The following is a 17,739-nucleotide window of genomic DNA, read 5'->3' on the forward strand; positions in this document are numbered from 1 at the left end:
AAGCCGAAATCAAGAGTTGGACATTCAACCGACTGAGCCACCCAGGTGCCCCTCTTTTTTCTCTTTATCACTACTTTTAAGCAATTTGATCATGTTGTGCCTTGGTACAGCCTTCTTCATGTTGCTTTGTGTTTGGGGTTTGTTGAGTTTCTTGAGTCTAAGAGTTTGCAGTTTTCATCAAATTTGAAAAAATTTCAGCCATTATTTTTTCAAATATTTTAAATTTCCCCCTTCTCTTCTCTCCTACAGGGACTCCACAAGCACGTGTATTGGGCCACTTGACATTGTCTTGCAGGGTCCTAATTTTTTGCTCTTTTTTAAGGCGGTGGCATCTTTTTCCCCCCTTTTCTCACTGTGTCTCATTTCAGGTACTTTTATTGCTGTATCTTCAAGTTTACAAATCTTTCTTCTGCAATATCTACACTGCTGTTAACCTCATCAAGTGAATTAAAAAAAAAAAAAAAGACCTTAGAGGCTGTTTTTTATCCCTATCCGTAACATATGCATAACAATTATTTTAATGACTTTGTCTTTTGTTTTTTTGTTTTAATGTTCATTTATTTTTGAGAAAGAGACAGAGCGTGAGCAGGGGAGGAACAGAGAGAGAGGGAGACAAGAATCTGAAGCAGGCTCCAGGCTCTGATCTGTTAGCACAGAGCCCGACACAGGGTTCGAACTCATGAGCCATGAGATCACAACCTGAGCCAAAGCTGGATGCCCAACTGACTGAGCCACCCAGGTGCCCCTGACCTTGTCTTTTAATTCTATAATCTATGTCAGTCCTGGATCAGTTCGAATGACTGACTTTTCTTCTCATTATAGGTTGTAGTTTCCTGCTGTTTTGTAAGCATGGTAATTTTGGATCCAATGGCACGAATTCTGAATTTTATCTTCTGGGTGCTAAAGAGTTTGTATTCCCATAAATATTTTTGAGCTTTGTTCTGGGGCACAGGTTTCTTGGAAACTGTATGGTTCTTTTGGGTCATGTTTTCAAGATTTGCTGGCTGGGATTAGGGCAGCATTTAGTCAAGGGCTAATTACTCCCTAAGAGCAATGCCAAGATTTCTGTCTGTACTCTCCCTGGTATCCAATGAATCATGAGGTTTTTCCAAAGGTTGGTGGGAGCAGGTACTATTTGCAACCCTTGGTGAGTGCTGGCCATTGTTGCTTCTTACCCTTTGGGGTGGTTGTTTCTCTGACCTTGGGTAGTTGCTTCACATGCACATGCTGAGCAGCGCCCAGATGAACACCTGCTGTGGACCCTCTGAGGCTATCTGGAGGTCCCCCTATGCAGCATGCTGTTCTCTGTCTCTCTGCTCTGCAAACTCCAGCTGTGTGATGTCTCCCAGCTCAGCTCTCTTGTTTCACTAGCGGAGTCTACTGAGCTCTGCCTTGGCTTCCCCACTCATCCACAGACTAGAAAGTCTCTCAAGGAAGTAAACCAGCTAACTGCAGGGCTCACTCATTTACTTCTTGTATCTTAAGAATCGCCGTCTTCCCTTGCTTGATGTGAGTGACTGGAAAACCATGGTTTCAAGTTTCTTTAACATTTATCCTTCTTTTGTTCATCTTGCAGCTACGCTGTATTCTACGGTGCACATACACAATTTGTTTGTCTAATCATATATTTATGTAATTTTTTCCCAGTTTTTTGGCTGTTACAACATATAAAACTCTATTTTTGGATATACGTGTGAATATATTGTACAATAAATCCTGAGTTGTGGAATTCCTAGATTAAGTGGTCTGAGCATTTAAATTTTTGATAGCTATTGCCAAACTATTCACTCAAAAGGCCTCCTACCAACAGTGTTTCCTCTAAATTCTTGCATACACTGGTTGCTATCAACATCTTAAAGTTTGCCAAACTTACAATGGAAAAATATTTCATTATTTTGACCTGAATAATATTGCAATTGTGTATTCTTTCAAGATTTGAAAGAAAACAACTGTAAAATCACCCAAACCTGGGCTTTTGTTATGAGATAATTCTTTCCTCCTTTGGGAATATATTGGCATATGTGTCAATATTTCTTCTGGGGTCAAGCTAGGAAATATTTTTCTTAAATTCACCCATTTCATTAATATTTTGAAGTTTATTTGCTTAATTTTGCACAATGCTTTTATTAATTATTGCAATGTCCTCTGTATGTTTTGAAAACAAGTATTCTACAATTTAAAAAAACCAACTATGTCCCCTGCCTTCCACTCTCCAACTTCCACACTTCTGCCTGCCCCAAGGCCATCATCTATAGGTAAATAACAGTCCACACCCATGTGTTGCCTCAGATAAGCAACTATATTCATAGTTCATAACTTCCCCCTTCCCCCACCTCCCAAATTCTCTGTCCTTCTCCTTTTTCTAACCTATGTCCTTCCTCCCTCCCCTCCTTTAAAATAGTAATAAAACATGTATAAAAAAATACTAAATGACCATCTGGGGTGCCGGGTGGCTCAGTCGGTTGGGCATCCGACTTCAGCTCAGGTCATGATCTCGTGATTCGTGAGTTTGAGCCCCGTGTTGGGCTCTCTGCTGTCAGCCCGGAGCCTGCTTTGGATCCTCTGACCTCCTCCTTCTGCCCTTCCCCAACTTGTGCTCACTCTCTCATCCTCTCTCTCAAAAACCAATAAAATATTAAAAATAATTATTAAAAAAAAGGTACTAAATGCCCATGAAATGCAAGGTAGACTGGCACGTGCTAGGAAAGACTCACATGCAGTAAAATACAAATCCCTGATCTCGGGGAGGTTCCTCCCTAGAGACAGTTACCAAAAATCTCCACTTCCCTTACAAAGGCTTCAGAACCTATCCCTGAAGCCGAAGTCACATCAGCCATTACACCCATGCCTCCCCACAGGCAGGCAGAGCTCACTGGTGGTGTAGCTAGGGATGGACCTTGTGTGATGCCTTCCTGCAGTCACGGCTAGTTTAAGTTCATCTGAATGCATCTTTTCTTCCCGTGGAGGTCTGTTTCAAGCCCGCCTCACCTTACGGACGTGACAGGAAAAGAGGATGTTCATGTATTTGTCCTTCCGTTTCAGTTCATTTGCGACGGGGACAAAAGTGCCTGAGGTCTGAGGTGTATCTGGCTTCTGAAAGAAAAAGGAAACATGACAAAATGAGTCTGCTTAGCATTTTAGATGAAAAGGGAATCTTTCGGTTGCCTGCTTTGTAACCATGCTCAGTTTCACACACATACTTTTATCTCCCATCCCAGATGGTGAGCAGCTAAAGGGGTGTCACAATAATACCGGAGGGCCTATAAAATTTTTAAAATAAGGGATGGGAGGGAGAATGAAATGTTGCTTTGGGAATAATTAATATAAAGGTGGTAATTAAAAATTGCTGCTGACTTATGCAAGGGAATGTTTAAATGTGTAAAAATTAGGTTGTGGAGTGTACCTAATACATATGGCACAGAGACACAGACAACCTTTTTTAAAGCAGGGGAAACATCAAATATTGCACATTTAGAAGCAACAAAATCTTTTTGTTTAGTATCTTATCACTTATAGAAGTTTAGTTTCTGTAGGTGTCTTGTTCTTTCCACAAATTCTTGCAGAAAAATTCTTCCCTTTCTGTAAATCCTTCCTGTAAAGGGAGCAGGAGTCGATTGTACTTTGTTCTCCTGGACGTACCGAAGCAAGATAGTTGCCCTCCCAGGCTCTTTGCAGTCCCAGGTCAGCCCTTTGGCCTTTCAACATTTCCATGGCTGCAACCTTTGCCCTGACTTGGGGCAGGTCAGAGGCGGGCATGCTCTTGATGAGCTGGGATGCTCTCCATCTGTAAGTCAATAAACGAAATATATTAGGATTTACAAGCCTAATCCCATTCATTCCCCAAAATAACTGAGCTGCCATTAAGCAGAATTTAAGCCAAAGTACTTGCATGCTACTCAATACAACAACAACAACAACAACAACAACAACAACAACAACAACAAACAAAAATCAAAGGTCTCCAAAATATACACAGAGCTTGTTAGACAAAGATTTGCATAACTTTCTTTGTCATTTGTGTGTTTTGAAAGCAACTAGAACTTCATGATACATGGGTTCTCCTAACAGTTATGGTTAGAGCACAGAGAGTTTGGATTCATCACTCATTCAATCAATAAATGCTTCCTAGGCACTTACTAAACTCCTGATGCTGGGCGGTGGAGGCCCAGCAGTGAACAGTCGGATAAAGGTCCTTTCTGCTAGGTGCTTACATTCTAGAAGCAGGGACAGACAGCAAAGAAACCAACAAGCATGAGTGACGTGCTAAGTGCTATGGAGAAACTCGGGCAACGAAGGAAGGACAGGGGTGCAGTGGAGAGCAGGAACGGGTTTGGGGTGTTATTGATATAGGGAGGTCTGGGGGGGCACCACTGATCAGGATCTGTGAGCAGAGACATTCAGGAAGTGAGGGGGGTGCGTGGATATTTGAACAAGAGCGTCTTCTCCAGGAAGAGCACAGTAGTGCAAGGGTTCTAAAGTGTGTACCTGCTGAGTGGGTTGGGGGACCAGTGAGGAGCCCTGTGAAGCTGCAGCAGGAAGGGTGTGGGGAGGGGAGCAGGTGGGGAGGCCAGAGAGGAGCCCAGGGACAGATCCACACAGCCACGGAGGCCATTGTGAGGACTCTGGCCTTTACTCTGAATGAGACTAGAAGCCACTGGAAGGTTCTGAACAAGGAAGGGACATGACCTGACCCCTGCTTTACAGGATCATCCCAACTGCTGTGTGAAAGAAGGCTGGAGTGGGTAGGAGGCTCTTTGTGTAATGCACATGGGAGAGATCAATGGCTGGGATTGCAGAGGGAATGGTAGAGGCAGAGACAGGTGTTGGGCCAAGATGTGTTTTGAAGGACACGCCAGGAGAGATGCCGATGTATTAGATGTGGGAGCAAGAGAATAAGGGAGAATTTAAAGACGACTCTGAGATTGTTGGCCCAAGTAACTAAAAACATAAGTTAATCTATTCCTGATTGAGAAAAACAAGCACAAAGCTTTTATTCTATCAGAGCCATCTGAGCCCTACATGCACTTATGCCGTCTTAAAGCAGGGGAATGGAAGCAAACCCAGAATAACAACATGCCCAACTCCATCTCATCCTCCTCCTTCTCCTGCTCCTTGAAAGAGAGCAGGGGTAGAGGGAGAAAGAATCTTAAGCAGGCTTCATGCTCAGTATGGAGCCTGACACGGGGCTCGATCTCACGCACCATGAAATCATGACCTGAGTCGAAATCAAGAGTCAGACACTTAACCAACTGAGCCATCCAGGTGCCCCCAGAACTTCTTTCTATCAGATGGAGTAATCGGGCCGGTGGTTCTCTGGCTGTGCTTCCTCAGGACATGAGGATAAGACGCACCTAACATGGAGAGGCGGTGCTCTCTCCCCTAAGTAGGTACACGAAATATTAGACTGCTTCCATCTAAGACTTCCCCAAGATGTATTCCATTTTCAAGAGGGTGACCTGAGCCTAAAGGTTTGTTTTTCTCTCTTAAATTCCTACTGAAATAACCAAATAAATATAAAAATGAGGAAAAACTTTGTAGCAGCACCAGCAAACAAGAACGATATCAATGAACTGAAAGACATGAAGCATTTCTTAGAGATTCGAGGCAGACGGGCCCGAGCTGCTGGTGAGGTGGCTCAGTGCTGGACTGTGCGGTCCACTTGGTGGGAAGAGAGGAACCCCTTCAGCAGAAATGGCACGGACAGTCCTTGGGCCTGAAGGAGCCAGGGCTGGTGGCCAGGACAGGCGGTGAAGGATATCACGGTGGGAGATGTGCCAGTTCTCCGCACAAAGAATGGCTGCCCGTGGTGAGATGGGGCCATCTGCTGCAGCAGACAGCGTCAAAGGTAGCAGGATACAAAAACAACAGCCATGGAAGAAGTAAAGGCTCAGCCTAAGAGTGAAATCCTCTTCTCTGCTCTCTGGGGCCAAGTGACACTCCAATGGGACAGACTGTCCTAAGGTCATTCCACAAAAGGCTGGCAGAATGACAGGCTGGGAGCAGTTGGTGGTCATAGTCAAGGTCAACTGGTGACGGGCACATCCTACAACACTAAGCGGCTTGCTGAGCAACTGCCCCAATTAGCCCTCAGGTCCAAATTTTATTCTCAGTGGGGGGACGTCTTTGCTCTATCTGCTGGTCTGTTTTCGGCCTCAGTGCCCAGTCCGTCTGTCCCTTCTTCACTACCCACAGTGGCCCAGGACAAGGCCTACACGTGACTGACTCCAGAGGCATGCTGGGCATCTGATAAGTAAACTGTCATCTGTAAACCTATGTAGCCCCCAACAACATGTTTATGGAGGCCATAAAAATCGCCAGTCTCGACAACATGGTAAGGGGCGCAAAGCTGAGCATGAGGAAGGCTCCCAGTCTTTCCAGAATGGAAAAGAATTACTGTGAGGAACAGGAGCGAGCTTAACCATGATTAGACAGGCTGTGATTTTAGAAAACAAACAAAACAAACAAAAACCCATGATCAGAGTGGAATCCTTTAATTTCTCAGTAGTCCACAGATCAAAAAAGTTAAGAATAAATTAAGTAGGATACAGTGACTACATCAGGGGTTGGTAAACCACAGTCTGTGCCAAATTCAGCCTATGGCCTGGTTTTGAGCTGCTCGTGAGCTAAGAATAGTTTTTACATGTTTGACAAAACCAGAGCAAAACAAAGGAAAATATGTGACAGAGACCATATGTAGCCCATAAAGCCTAAAATATTTATTATCTGGCCCTTAACAGAAAAAGTCTGCCTTTGGACGAGATTAACACAACTGGCAGGATTCATTTAGTGTGTGTGCACATGCGCGTGTGTCTGTGTGTGAGCAAGGTTAGCAGACACAGCAGATGCGTTATTTTCAAAGTGCTCATTAACCTAAGCCCCAAGAAGGCTGGGACTATCTCTTATATCTTTATTTTTTGTCACCATATCCCTGGAACCCAGGCCAGTGACCACGACACAGTTGGCCTGGAGTAAGTATATGCTAAACGAATAAACTGAATTTTGCAATAATTAATCAATTATAGGCCATATACAAAACCATCAAAATCTAAAAAGAAGACTGTACAAGTCACAGTGCGACACAGTCAAATCAATAATTCTTGGTGGCAATTAAAAATACTACATAGATCTTTCTTGTCATGGACAGGTCTCCCCCCCCCCCAATTTTTTTTTTCAGTTTATTGATTTATTTAGAGAGAAAAAGAGAGAGGAAAGACAGTGATTCCCAAACAGGTTCTATGCTGCCAGCATAGGGCCCAACGTAGGGCTCGATCTCATGAACTGAACCTTGACATCATGACCTGAGCTGAAATCAAGAGTCAGACACTTAACTGACTGAGCCACGCAGGTGCCCCTCCAAAAATTTTAAGTAGTCATATAACCTTATTTGTGTAAAAAAAGAGAGGAAAAAAGTCTCAAATGATATGTGATATGCATACACACTCTTAGTATGAACAAACATTTCTACAGTGTTTATTATGTGTCAGTTACTATCTGAAACGCTTCATACATCTATTTACTCATAACCTTTTCAACAATCTTACAAGCAGGTACTACTATTATGCTACTTTTACCATAATACGGTATGGAAACTGAGGCACAGAGAGATTATCTAGTTTGCCCAAGGTTACACAACCAGGCAGCAACAGAGACTGAACATGGACCCAGGCTTCAGGGTTTGTGTTCTTAACCATTATACCATGCTGTCCCTTACATGGGGGCATGTGTTTGTAAACGCACAGACACAGACATATATAAGGGTGCAAACTAACTGTTAATGAGTGATTATCTCAGGGGAAGGAAATATGATGGAGGAGAGGAGAGGAGAGGAGGTATGGAGAATTTCAACTTGATATCCTATACATTTCCGTATTTTATCACTTAAAAAAAACCATAGTGAGCACGTATTCACGTACAGCTTAGCTACTTTTTAAATTATGTCAAAAGTGCAGGTTACAGATACCATTCATGAAAAACACTTACCTGTGCATTAAAAAGCCTGCCAAGGTTTACAGTGAACATTGATCGTATTAGATCTGAGAACAGAGGTAATTTTGCTTTCAGTAATTACTGTTTGATTTTTTTTCCTTTTTATGAGACATCATTCCTCTTTCTTTTTCTTTTTACAAAAGGCAAATAGGATACATATTAAAGCATTTTTTTCCTCTGCATTTTTAAACATCTTTTGATATCTGCCACCAGTTATACAGAGCTAACTCTAAAAGAAGATGAAATCTGATTTAGCACAGAATTAGAAATTAGTTCTTTTACATTCAGTAGGCCAATTATTTCATCGTGTTCTTTGGGAAATACCCCAATGCCACATGACCACATTTGAGACTGCTAGCTTAGTGTGTGTGACTGGACGGCTGTATCTAAGCCACAGCTAAATGTAACTGGTGCCCAGTGGCAACAAACAGGCTACGTGATGAAGGGGAGGGAGCTGTGAGTAACTAACTACACACTCAGATTCAGGGCAGCCTACCAAAAACGAAGATCAGCTGAAAAGATATTAGATTTTACATGGGTGTTTATTTACTGTGTTAAAAAAAAAAAAAAAAAGGTTGCTTTAAAACAACTGCATTCCCCCTTGTACTTTAAAGTCATCTGGGAAACTTTAGAAAGAACCTCTGTTTGGCACGCCTGGGTGGCTCAGTTGGTTGAGTGTCTGATTCTTGATTTCAACCAAGGTCATGATCCCAGGGTCGTGGGATCGAGCCCTGCGTGAGGCTCTGTGCTGGGTGTGGACCCTGCTGGAGATTCTTTCTCTCTATCCCACTTGCACTCCTCTTTCTTTCCCTCTCTCTCTCAAAGAAAAAAAAAAAAAGGACCTCTGTTTGGGCCCCCCTCCCTGGTTCTGTTAAACATGACTTTCTGGAGGCAGGATGTGGGCATTGGTATGTTTCATAAACTCCTTGGTATGTTTCATAACCAGGATAGAGAAGCAAAGGATTAACAGACTTTCTGGTTTGAGTTTTATGTAGTGATTTTAATAAATAGTTATTTCTTGCTCATAAAAGAAAAAGATAGCATGTAATAGCTTAACTATGGCATGATTCAGGGGTTGTGCACACTGCTGTCATCTGTGTGCTGACACAGGGAAAAATACAAACAGGTTCTGCTATTTTGAGAGGTAAACAGATGCCCTTTGAAAGCAAAACCTTCAGACCTGAAGACATGAGGTAAAAGTCACATGGGCAGACGGCTGGGCCAATACCACGGTCTCAGATTTGTGACTTTATATATTAAGTGTGTTACCATAAATGGAAGCAGCAGGCTCTTACCTATTAAAAATTGCCTGTAAGGCCTCCTCGAAACGGCGAAGAACTTTAGGTGGGGTTGGCCACTTCACGTGCTTCCCGTAGTCCTTCATGCTCTTGACGCCGTGGAAGCGTCTGGCAACCTCATGAATGTAGGACTTCACTTTGTAACGTCGGTAATATCTGATAATCGTCAGAGCTGCCTTGGTTCTCTTGTACCGCATGCGGGCCAGCGTGCCTCGCCACACCTTCACAACGGAGAAAGAAAGAGAAAAGTGTTGCTGGCTGGCTCAGTCAGTAGTACATGACTTTGAAATTGTATACGCTCCTCTACTTATGAAGTACCAACGTGGGATCTTGCGTATTGCCAACAAAATCAGGCAGGGACAAAGCACGTCAGTTCTGCCTGCCACCAACAGATGGCGCCAGGAGTCACGTTGGTCATTGGCTTCAGCGGTCTACCTGTTCATGACGTCCACCGGGCTGTGTGCTGACTCTGAAGCAGAGTCCTTGAACAGTCATGAAGAGAAGAAAGCCAAAATGCAAATGTCTCTGGACAAATTTTTTTTTTTTTAATTTAAAAAAAAATTTTTTTTTAACGTTTATTTATTTTTGAGACAGAGAGAGACAGAGCATAAACAGGGGAGGGGCAGAGACAGAGGGAGCCACAGAATCTGAAACAGGCTCCAGGCTCTGAGCCATCAGCACAGAGCCCGACGCGGGGCTCGAACTCACAGACCGTGAGATCATGACCTGAGCCGAAGTCGGACGCTTAACCGACCGAGCCACCCAGGCGCCCCTCTGGACAAATATTTTAAGGATGCTGAAAGGAAGCAGGATGAGTCAGAACCAAAAGCCATCAACGTCTACAGTTCTCTAATGAAACCTAGCTTTACACAGACTACACCACTGGCCGCTAGTGTCCCCTCACGCTGCATTTACAAACGGACTTCTACACAGCCTGTGTGGCTCCCCTCCCCAGGTGCTGTGTAAATTTAGATGTAATCCCGAAATTTATATGTAATCCCAGGGAAAGGGTAAACCAGATGACCAAGAATCTTTTAACATGTTTTCTGTGCTCAGAAATCAATCACACAATATATAAATGTCTCTGTGCCTGCTTTACCCAAGCATGGTGAAGTCAGAGGTACCTATGCTTTTCCTTCAGGATCCTCTGCCCACATTCCTGTACTTCTCAGTTTCTCAAGTAAAAAGGAATTTGGCATAATCTCTACTTCACTGTTGGCTCTTCCCCTCCACCACCAAAACTTACTCCTTCTACAAGACTTCCAGCATAAACCCCTTTCTCTTCTTTATTTGCTACTACAGTCTCCAAGACCCCAAACTACACGCATCACTTTTTTCAACAAACTGCTCGTACACACTGCCATCATGTTCTGGTTGATAGTTACTGCTGCTAATTAATTAGCCGTTCCAGTTCCTGGGCTGTTGGTATCGACCCCCCCTCCCCACCCCGTCTCCAGCCTCCCAGGACCAAGATTTTCAACCTCTAGTTCAAAGCCCACAGTATGGGGCTTCCAGACTCCCTCAGGTTTCTTTCATTTCCTCTTAAATCCCCACCTGTGCCCACCAATTTCTCAGAAAACCTTGTGTAATGCCTCCTTTATTACAGTCATTTTAGGATTTCTTCATGCCGACTCCTAAACTGGCATATCATACGTGCTTGCGATGTTCTCCTTTTTTCAGCCTGCTGAACGATACGGATAGATTTTTTTTTTTTTTGCAAGCGACATGTAAGGTCACCAAGGGACCCCGAAGAGGAACCAACGAGTCAAGAAAAGCCATGCTATGTAAGGGAAACACGACACATGAGCAGTTTGCGATGGGAACCTAGAGCTCACGTATAAACAGAATATATAAAGACCATGAGGCAGGGAAAACTTGTTTCTGCACGTGGCGTCAGTACAGCAACCCTTTTTAGCCAAAATGGCTCTCTTCCCCGTCTCCAAATCCATCATGCAGATGGCTTTGTTACGCCTCCACCCTAGTGCTAAAATAAAGGTCCCTTCTTTAGCATCTTGAAAAACCAAAAGAATACAATTACAGGGTGGAAGTCTGTGATTCAATTTCTTAAACAAAACACAATTTTCAAAGTTTCATTTTGTTGGTTGTTTTTCTCTTTAACAGAAAGGCAGTTAAGACTCCCTGGAGCCATACCTGTATAGGAAATCAATTTTTAATTTTTAAGGAGGGTTCACAGAGTTTCTCATTAAAATGTTTTTGGTTTAATTCTTTAGTAATTTGTGGGGGGGGAAAGCATTTTATAAGTAAGTGCTTCTTCAGGGGGAGGTTTTAACGTTTAACAACATTTCATCTTTGTTTTTGGCTTCTTTGGGTTTTGCCTAGTTAAAAAAGTCATGGTATTTTACAAATCAAATGCTGATTTAAAAAGACAGCAGCTTTTCCTTTCGCCCACCTGATCCCACTGCCCCACCTCACAGTCTCAGTCCACACAACTGTTCTAACTACTGCTTCCAGTAGTAACAAATAACGCACATATACTGTTATTTCTTGGTTGATCCCTTTGGACATTATCCAGATTATAGACATTGGTGATTTGGCTCTCTCACCTCCCTCTTACCTCTCCTTTATCATCCAATAATCACATCAAACATTTAAGTCGATAGTATTTACATTACACGTTATACTATTATATAATGCACAAATGATTTACATAGAATATACACTAAATATGTTACATATAGATTCGCTCTATCTTTGCGCTTTACTTTGTCATGTAAATCCGTGCTTGCTTATAGTTAATAACTGACTCATTTTAAAAACCTGCTTTACTTTCTATATACCTACTGCTAATTTTGGATGGTGCTCTAACAGATCCATCAAATGATCAGTGATGACTTTTCTGATTGTTGAGTACATCACCTGTCTTTTTCTTTGATATTCCCCGTATCCTTTATGCCCCTTTGGCCTAGGGCACAGTTCCTATCCCAGAAACTTTTTAAACTACTCTTCCATATTGGATCCCCGAGGATTTGTCTTCCTTTTTCTTGGTTTTCCTCCCTCCAATAGCTTCCAAGAAAGGGTGCATGTCCTGTAAATTTCTGTTCTCTTTGATTTCCTTGAGAGTAAACCAGTTGTCTAAAATGCTGTGTCTTGGAGGGCAAGAGCAGAGGGGCTGAGAACAGGCTCTGGACACAGAATGCCTGTGTTCAAACCCTGGGTACACCTGGGCCGGCTTCTTAACTTCTCTTAGTTTTCTTACCTGTGAAACAGAGATGACAATGGTGCTTAGCTTGTACCCGTATTGTGAAGATTGAAGGCGTTAATACACATAAAACCCTTAAAAAACAATGCCTGGTAGATAGCCAGTACTCAATAAGCACGGGTAGTTATGACTATTCTTTATTTGTCATCAGCGGGCTGTGTTACTTTTTTGTATGTGAAGACTTTTTGCCTCAGTCGCGTGTCCGTGCGTCCTGGAAACTCTAATGAATGTGAGCCATTCTTTCTCAGCCTACTAACTGCCCCCAAATAGTGTTGGATTGGGTATTGTTTCATTCTTCCACCTGTGATGTGGACCAGATGTCCATTATTTATATGCTTTATTTAGTCTCCCGGTTGCCCAAGAGGAAGGAAAAGAGAGCTTGGGCTTGAGGTAGCTGCCATCGAGCTCCTTCCTTAAGAGTAAAGAAATGTACCAGGGGCGTCTGGGTGGCACAGTCGGTTGAGCGTCCGACTTTGGCTCAGGTCATGATTTCACTCGCGGGTTCGAGCTCCGCGTCGGGCTCTGTGCTGACAGCTCAGAGCTGGAGCCTGCTTCCGATTCTGTGTCTCCCTTTCTCTCTGCCGCTCCCCTGCTCACACTCTGGCTCTTTCTCTCAAAACAAACATTAAAAAGAAAAAAAGAAAAAGAAAAGAAATGCACCAGAAGTTTGCTTCACCGAGTCTGGGGTGTCTTGTAATCTCGTAGCTTGATGGAGGTCAGTTATTCTTTTTTTCCATGTCTTGTGGAGCTTTCTCTTGATTCAGCCCTAATATTATTTCTAATAGGCGCTTCCCCTATTCCTTGCCCACTTATTGATGTATCAGAGGCAAGGAAGGATGGTAAACCTTCTGGACTCTTCTTGCCTGAGGGAGAATGTCCTCTGGATGGAAGAAGGGATCCCTAGACGGGTGTGGATTATTCCAAGCCTTCCCTCTGGCACACCTATACTCAATGCCAACACCAGCAAAAGCAGTGAGACTTTTCAGAATTCCCTCCTTGTACTTTTCCATGTTCCGCTCTTCTCTTTGAAGAATGTATTGATCTTTTTAGTACCTTCGTTCAGTTTGGTCCCACTTTTCTTTTTCTGGGTGGCATTTCTCAGCTAATGGTATGAAGTTGGGATCTTTTCTTGGTTTTGGGGTTCACAGCATGTTCTTTGGAAGTTTTACATTTTTGTTAATTTCAGCAAATTATGGGGAAAGAAATTTTTGTGAGCCTGCGGGTATAGTGCCAACTTTATCAGAAGTCCCTTAGGCTTTAGTTTTTTTACTCAGAGAAAAAGTAGCAGTGAAAAACTACAGAGGAAAAGGACTACATGAAAAAAATTATTCATGTATTTTTCCTTGTAATCTAAGCATATTTGGTTTAAACAGATATACTCCCATAAGAGTTTGTTAGTCTGTGCAGGGGAGGGATGTTGTTGATTTTCCCACTTCCCTCTTTGTTTAAAGCAGCTTAAGCTGTTGGGTTTTTCGAGAGTCATACAAAGCTTGTGCCTGTAGAGGACTTTGCCTCATGATGGAATGTCAGAAAGCAGAGAATTAAATGTTACATGCAATAAGCAAATGTTTAATATTTATTTGCATATGTCTAGAGAGGTTCAACAAAAAAACAAGGGAGCCAAAGGGGCCGTTGTTAAAACGCTATTAACATTAAAGAGGAACTAACTAGATACTATGTGTTTTAGGATATGATGCAAGAGTGGAAGCTGAAAGCTGAAGGAGACAGAGTGGGATCTGGGAGGGAAAGTTAATCCGAAGATATAAAGCAGAGGGCAGGCTGACAGGGGAGAGGGCCAGCAAGTCATTTCTTAGGTAGGAAAAAGGACAGAGGCAAACAGAGAGGCTGACTCGGAATAGCCCAGGTACAAAGAGAGACCATCAGAGAACAGTGGATACATCCTTGCTACTGAGAGAATCCAATTCCTCTCCTGTGTACCTTTACCCCCTGTAGTTGACTCTGCCGACACAGCAGCCAGAGTGATCCTTTCAAGACCAAAATCAGATCATGTCACTTCTCTGCTTAAAACTTTGCCACCATTCTGCATTTCCCTGATCTGCACTTCCCTGAGTAACAGCCAACCAAAGCCCCCACACTAACCTACAAGGCCCCATGTTCTCTGGTGTGGTTACCTACCCCCTGCCCTCGCCAACTGCAGCCACCCTGGCACCCCCCCCTCCCACACAGGCCAGCCACCCTGCCATCTACCCCCAGCTACCCGCCCCCCCAACTCTTCCACCAACACCCCTCACACAGGCCAGCACCCTCTTGAGTCCAGGCCTTTCTTTCTTTTTTTTTTTTTTTATGTTTATTTATTTTTGAGAGCGACAGAGAGAGAGCAAGTGAGCATGAGTGGGGGAAGGGGCAGAGAGAGAGGGAGACACAGGACCCAAAGCAGACTCCAGGCTCCCAGCCGTCAGCACAGAGTCTGACATGGGGCTCGAACTCACGAACCGCGAGATCGTGACCTGAGCTGAAGTCAGATGCTTAACCGAGTGAGGCACCCAGGCGCCCCGAGTCCAGGCCTTTCTGCTAATTGCTCCCTCTGCCCAGAATGATCTTCCCCCCAGATATCACACGGCCAACTTCTTCACTCTCTCTCTCTACATCCTTGCTCAGTGGTCACTTTCCCAGTGAGCCTGGCCTTGACCATCCATTTAAAATTCAACTTGTCTCCATCTTCCCCTTCTGGCACTCTCTGTTCTTACCATGCTCTATTTTTTCTCCTGCCTCTAACACTTGACCCTCTGCAACACCATGGAACTCATGTATTATTGCACTGTTTACACTCTCCTCCTACTGGAATGTAAGCTCTACCAGGCCAAGAGCTCTTTGTCTTTTTCGCTCACAGATGATACACCACTGCCTAGAATAATGTCAAGGACACAGTAGCCTCTCAATAGTACCTGCTGAACGAATGAATGTTTTCACCTTCATCTTCCAAGCCTCATACTAAATCTTTTATTTTGGCTGTCATGTTTTCCATTTTCAAGAGCTTATCTGTGTTCTCCAAATATTTCTTTTAAAAGCACATTGCTCTTGGTTAACAAAAGCAACATCTCATTTTTCCTCTCTGTGGATATGAATCATGGTTTTACTTTTTACACTGCTCCCTGCATTGTATATTACTTCTAAGTCCCTTATTCTCCCATTTGTCTTGGTCTCAGCCTTTTGTGCTAGAGGCCTTCCTCAAATGTCCAAATGTCTGGGGATCTTTGGCCGTCCATTACGGAACGCCACTCAAAAAATCTGTGTATGTGCTTTATGAATGGGAGCTTTAATACATAGAGTAATTAGGTGGGGACCATCTGTGAGGAACTCCAGAATGTCAGTGTCTTAGTGTTTTTCCTCTTTGCTGCCAGAAATCTGAGTAAAGAGGCATGGGGTGGGGGTGGGGGTGGGGCGGTGAGGAATCTTTAGAATCCAGATTTTCACTTAATTTCCTTGGTTTCAATGTGGTGCCTGACTCCTCTCCTCCACTGTGCCTGGTGTTCCCCAGAGCCGAGAGCTTCTCTGGTTCTATTTTTTCAGAGTAAGCTTCTTCTACCAGAATGAGACTGAGGTCGTCACCTGGCTTTGTGAGGTCTGGGAGGAGACCTTTATTTTGCTTTTCATACAGGTTGTCAACCAACTTCCTCCTTCAGCTCTCCTCCTTACCCTTACCTCCAGAGGTTCTTGGCCCTTCCCACTCCTGAATTTTCTACAGCCCTGTGGATGGGTAAACTGGCTTACCTGTCTGCCTTCTTCTCTGCAGGCACTTAGATGTCAGCTTTCTCCACCTGCTTGGGGGACTAATCACACATCCACTTACTTCTAAAATTATGTTGATGTTGTTGCTACGATGGTTCTATTTGTCCTTGTGGGTTTCTACCGTTTTTATCCCTTACTGCTCATTTAGGGGTTTTGAGAGGGAGTGGATATAAACACAGTCTGTCATGTTTAAGCAGATGTTTTTATAACACAACCTTAATTCTACCATGTTTTCCTCTGGTGCATACTTCCTCAGTGGTCAGGCATTTCAAAGCAACATCTGGCTGTCATTAAAGTACAAGATCCATTTTGCAAAATATGTAGGATTCTAGGTTATGCTCTATTAAGAAGTAGGTCAATTATGTATCTTCAGCTTAGTCTCAAAAATAAACACAGGTCAGCTTTCCTTCCTCCCACCCCCCCGGTTCTCTGTGTTTTGTTTTTCTGTTTTTGTTTTCTAGTACTCATGGGGGTTGTGCCCTTTCTGTCCTGTTCTCAAACAGTTCCCCAGTACTCTGAATTGGATATTCTCTTGGTTTCCACAACCAGAACCCTTCAAAATTTCAGTTCCCAAGGCCCTCCATGCCTAGGGACAACTTTTGGGAGAAGCATCTTTTCCTATGTTTCTAAACTTAAGTTCCCCCAGATAGTTATTCTGGCAGAGTTCTGACAGTTTCTGATTGTTAAAGAGTTGTAGAGAAGAATTTATTTAGGTAACAGGTTGAACTATAAGCAAACCGTAAAATCCACAAAATCTATCCACACACCCCATCAAATTACAGTAGTTCCCCCTACCCTTATCCATGGTTTTGCTTTCTGCGTTTTCAGTTACCCACAGTCAACCACGGTGTGGAAGCAGACGGTACTCCTGAGGTATCATCAGAAAGTCAATAGTAGCTTAACACTGCATCACGAGGTCAATGTCATTCACTTTACTTCATCTCATCACATGGGCATTTTATCACCTCATAATATCATCATAAGAAAAAGGGTAAGTACAGCACAATAAGATATTTTGAAAGACAGAGTCCATATTCATATAACTTTTATAATATAATAATTGCTCTATTATTAGTTATGGTTATTAATCTCTTACGTACTTTTTTATAAATTAACCTTTATCACAGGTATGTACATATGGGAAAAAAACCCACAGTATATACAGGGTTCAGTTCTATCTATGGTTTCAGGTACCCACAGGGGATACTGAAACGTATCCCCTGTGGACAAGGGGGAACTACTGTAGAATATGATGGTTGCATCCTATTGTGGATATTTCATGACTGATTGATTAATGAAGGATTGACCTCTTCTAGGAGTTATTTTTTTAAAAAGACTCAAAGACAGTAACATCTTCCCAAGTTATTCTTCTTCAACTCAAATATTCTATGAAGGATAAAATGAAGAAAGACTTAGAGTACTATTTACGAAGTGCCAGTGCCAATGTTTTTACCAGAATAGCAGGTTAGTATGTAACAAGAAGAA

General features: G+C 43.0%; 1 protein-coding gene across 2 annotated transcripts in view; it reads right to left on the minus strand.

Moving 5' to 3' along the window:
• MYO1D (myosin ID) overlaps nucleotides 1–17,739 on the minus strand; it is a 361,575-nt gene that overhangs the window by 154,108 nt on the left and 189,728 nt on the right. For both annotated transcript variants that reach the window (XM_086686602.1, XM_086686605.1), the window contains exons 17-19: nucleotides 9,282–9,505; nucleotides 3,640–3,784; nucleotides 2,989–3,093 (exon numbers count right to left, since the gene is read on the minus strand). In XM_086686602.1, coding sequence (XP_086542728.1) covers nucleotides 2,989–3,093; nucleotides 3,640–3,784; nucleotides 9,282–9,505 — 474 coding nt within the window. The remainder of the gene's footprint in view (nucleotides 1–2,988; nucleotides 3,094–3,639; nucleotides 3,785–9,281; nucleotides 9,506–17,739) is intronic.

The sequence above is a fragment of the Puma concolor genome, chromosome E1 (assembly GCF_028749965.1).
Source record: "Puma concolor isolate L17-30 chromosome E1, mPumCon1.1.hap2, whole genome shotgun sequence".
Lineage (NCBI taxonomy): Eukaryota > Metazoa > Chordata > Mammalia > Carnivora > Felidae > Puma > Puma concolor.